We start from the raw sequence: 4,348 nt of genomic DNA, 5'->3' as shown, positions 1-4,348 counted from the left end.
CAAGATTTAAGTTACCCATTTCTATGCACAAGATTGAACTCAACTACACAACGTTCTGATATATTTTAACAACTTTCAATGAATTCCCTCTCGTTGTCAATTACAATAACAAGTTTGTTGATTGATAAAATCCAATGACTCTTTGGAATTAATAAAGTAACAACACAATATTTTTCTTTGGTTTCAAATTCGAGTCATCAAAGCATATAAAACCCATGGTCTATGATTACCGATACATTTAAAACAATTCCGAAACATGCACACGTACATAATATGTAATACACTCACGCGTGTAAAATATGTAATACACGCACACATGTATAATGTCATACTATACATGTACGCTCACATACGAATTATTTGTAACACATGCGCACATATTGTAACGTTATTTATTAACAGAATTATCTGAGATAAGTGGGTCGGTTTCAGATCCAGTTTTATCCAATGGTGGTGTACGTTTACGAAGTCGTCTGTTTATATTGCACTCCTGTAACATAAAAAGGAATATCTAACTTTTAAAGCACATAATGTAATAAACAATTTATACACCGAGGAATAGCGTAGAACATTAAGCTTAGCATCACCAATGTAATGTTGTCCTGTCAAATTCTAATTCTTTGCTCGGTTATAACTATGAATACAGTGGAATGCATACCTGCACATTGAAAAGTTACATTATGATAAGCTTAATTACGTTTAGTTGCAACCATTAACATACACTATCAGAATATGTTTATGTTAAAAATAACTTGAAATGTCTATCTAGGTTTCGTCTGAATACATAATAAAGTGAAACGCTAACATTTCTAGCGATGAACTATTCTTAAAGAACTTTGCTTATATATGAATAGGGTTACCACGGATTAACTTTAACGTCGCATACATCTGGAAACTCTGGTAGAGACATGTGGAAAAGGAAACTCCTGTATGTAATGGAGGTGGATAGACCATTCATCACAGATGAATCATAAGTTGAAGTACGACCTAAGGGTCCACCGAGGGTTTTAAATCTTATTTATGATTCAGTGTATGACCGGTAAGAGATGCATTCTCTATCACCCTACCGTTAGATATCGAAGAATATTTTCTCCCAAATCATGTATTTAAATCAAACATTACATCTGCTCAACAATCTCTAACTGTTACCATCCTACGTTATTCTAAATAATAGTAAAATCTGATTTGTCAAAGGAATGAATTGTGCGGTCCCTAAAACAAACAGCAACCTCATTGCTTGCAAAAGAACAAACCATCTTCAGAACAGAGTTCATAGGTAACTTGCTACAGTTGTATTAGCTTTGCAGGTTTTCATACTACTTCGTGTAGACGCCGTATAAGAACTTGCTAACCAAGATACTTTTAAACACAACTCATGTTAACAATTAACTTACATTTACTTGATATTTATAAATAATTATTAATTAACTTTAAGATAAACGAATTGTCGTCCACAGTTACTAATGTTGGTAATCATCCGTAAACGCATTCTGACCAGAAAATACTTTTTTGTTTAATATTTCATACGTTTTCTAGAAAATCTACCATATTTATCTGTGCATGTTCCATATCAATGACGAATGTTACAAAATTTCGTGAAAATGGTGACAGAAAAGAGTCAATCTTTCTGTAGTTATGGGGGATATGGAATGAATATTATCCAGATCTATACATCTAGTGCATTTGATAGACCCTAATGCTAATAAATACTTGTTGTGACGACACTAGAATGCTATATGGTTCATATGCCTATTTAACTCATCATTTCATCATACAATATAGGCGATGCATCAATTATTTAAAACATAACATAGAAATACACTTAAACACTGGTTGTCACTTGATTCGGTGCCGACTTACTGATCGTATATCGGATACGTTCATGAAGACTGCACTTAGGAAAGACAATGCAGTGAGACAGGCGAACAACAACAGCATATACTGGTACTTCTGGAGCCGGACATCTACATCCTTCCTGGAAACCAATAACATCTCTCAAGCATTATGGCGGTATATACGTGTACTTAGATTGTGCTCTGTCATTGTTATCGAATTGCACAATATGGCATGTCTAAAAATAGTAAGTTTATGTATAAGAGGTATGAATGTATCTCATACAATTGTCAATACAATATTTATTTTTATTCTTTCACTGTGATACACAAACTATGCTTCATTCTTCAAAAAGGATATTTTCTAAACTGGAAAAGTCAAAGCATGTTCCTAAAATATATTTGTTCAGAGATAACTAGTGTATGCAAAATAATTTACGATGTATATCGCTGAAGTTTGTAGATTATACAAGGAGTATAAATACTCTATTGGATTCAGTGTAATGCAATGTTTAGACAGTTGCATTAAATATTAACATTATTATGTTATTGATTTTTACACAAATTTATACTCCACTGTACAAACAGGTTACTAATTAATATATGTACATTCTATATAAAGATACGTATAATGAAACCCACAGTAGAAATAAACAAGTGACAGACAAACTTTACAGATAACTTACTCCTCTTTTTGTCCAAGGATGGTGCCCACAATAAGGGCGGACGTCCCCATACCTATTCCCATACAGCTGGACGCCAGACCGGCCGCTGTCCCGTACGACGTCGGGGGTATCATTGCCATCATAGCCTGCCACAAGATTATCTACAAATATAAAAGTCTATTTCAAATGCCTCGTACTGTAAGTAAACAATCGTTGAGTAAAAGTCTACAACAAGATTGTCTAACAATACAATAATAGTTTGGTCATACATTACATAGAATGTGTTTGCATGTACATCTGACGACTTTTTATTGTTGTTAGTGTGTCGTCATAGTTACGATCACTTGGCAAAAGGCAATACAGTGGATATACATTCTCGCATAGTTTTTCATATGAATAAACCATTAGAATATGAATTGAAGACCATGAAATGTCAAAATAATTAAAACATCGGTGTATTTGACCCTTTAAATAAAAAATATGTGAATGAATGCCAATGTCTGGTACAATTGTAATATAGTGACTATGCCTAGGGTTTCACGAACCTGCATTGATACAACGATGGTTGCAGTTTAAATGTAACAGAGTTATATCCCTTTGAACAGCTTTTACTCGCATCTGATGGCAATGTCTATGTTACATTAATAGTAGATCAGAACTCGGATGGGTTAGTCTTACAATGTGGTAATGTAAATATCAAAACACATGAAATCACTTACAAAAATGTGTTTCCCGCTCTAAAATCATTTTAAAACCCTAAATAAATAGTAATAGTTTTAGAACAAATCTTTTAAAAAAGAACTCGATTGAAATCTTTGAGCAAATCAGGTTCTGTACAGGTTTTGGCCCTGAACAGTAATGTATCAATATAAAGAAAAAGCTGACAGCAAACGACACGTCCAATAGACAGCGAGAATGAGACGTTACCGCATTGCAGTTGAAGGTGACGCCGATACAGATGGACATAGCTAGTGGCGACACCTGCGACACGTAAGCGAGCGTCAAGTACACAGGTATTGTCACTAAGGTTGCCACCATTCCCACGATACCATGGCAATCTATCTTTTCCTGAAAACAGTGAAATGGACATCAAAGTAGAACCCCAATGAAAATGACACTTAATACAGTGAAAGAGGATAAAAAGAATATCATGGATGGTCGAAAATGAAAACAAATTCAAAACAGGTCAATAATGAAAGGACTAAGAGGTAGATTAACTATAAAAATAATACTGAAGTAAGTCATTGTCAATAAAACTAGACTTCAGTAAACAATCCTGCAAAAAACAGACATGTTATCTCCGTTTTTCAAGGTTTTATATGCGGGTGTGTCTTAAAGAAGAAGAGGTTGACGCTCTAAGAAAAAAAAGAAAGAATATCTATAATATTGGAAAGAATATACCAGTATTTTCCCAAAGATTGGAGCCAGCAGCGCCACGTCGTATACAGCGCCATTGACGTAAGATGCATCAGTCTTGGAGTAACCATAACGGTCCTGGAAAAATTTTCTAGAAATAAAATCAACACCTATTTCTTAAACAAACATTCACCTAACAGGATCAAAACATATTGTTGATAAATCTCTTTGATAAATGTCAACTCAGAAGCTAAAAGGTAGCAACAATTACAGTATAGCTTTCACATAAAGTAGACGTAGAATAAGTACTAACGCTAATAGGAACATCAAGGACTTACGTGGCATTGGAGACGAAGGGAATGACAGAGCTGTAGAAACAGGTGAGCATCACGATCAGATACCAGTAGGAGGAGGGGAAGCTCTTCATGTCTCTTAAGTTCTGTTAAAAAACATATCAGGAATTACTCTCTGTAAAAAGTAATATCAGGAATTACT

At 34.3% G+C, this 4,348-nt stretch overlaps 1 protein-coding gene across 1 annotated transcript in view; it reads right to left on the bottom strand.

The window, feature by feature from the left end:
• Positions 1–372: 372 nt before the first annotated feature.
• The window catches only part of LOC110453017 (major facilitator superfamily domain-containing protein 1-like), a 13,554-nt gene continuing 9,578 nt past the window's right edge, over positions 373–4,348 (bottom strand). Inside the window, exons 9-14 of the mRNA XM_021501823.1 lie at positions 4,192–4,292; positions 3,899–4,004; positions 3,425–3,565; positions 2,519–2,658; positions 1,861–1,975; positions 373–490 (exon numbers count right to left, since the gene is read on the bottom strand). Coding sequence (XP_021357498.1) covers positions 389–490; positions 1,861–1,975; positions 2,519–2,658; positions 3,425–3,565; positions 3,899–4,004; positions 4,192–4,292 — 705 coding nt within the window. The 3' untranslated portion in view covers positions 373–388. The remainder of the gene's footprint in view (positions 491–1,860; positions 1,976–2,518; positions 2,659–3,424; positions 3,566–3,898; positions 4,005–4,191; positions 4,293–4,348) is intronic.

Source organism: Mizuhopecten yessoensis, unplaced genomic scaffold (genome assembly GCF_002113885.1).
Source record: "Mizuhopecten yessoensis strain PY_sf001 unplaced genomic scaffold, ASM211388v2 scaffold7055, whole genome shotgun sequence".
Classification (NCBI taxonomy): Eukaryota; Metazoa; Mollusca; class Bivalvia; order Pectinida; family Pectinidae; genus Mizuhopecten; species Mizuhopecten yessoensis.
Note: the sequence above shows the minus strand (reverse complement) of the source record. Positions and strands in the feature narration are given on the sequence as shown.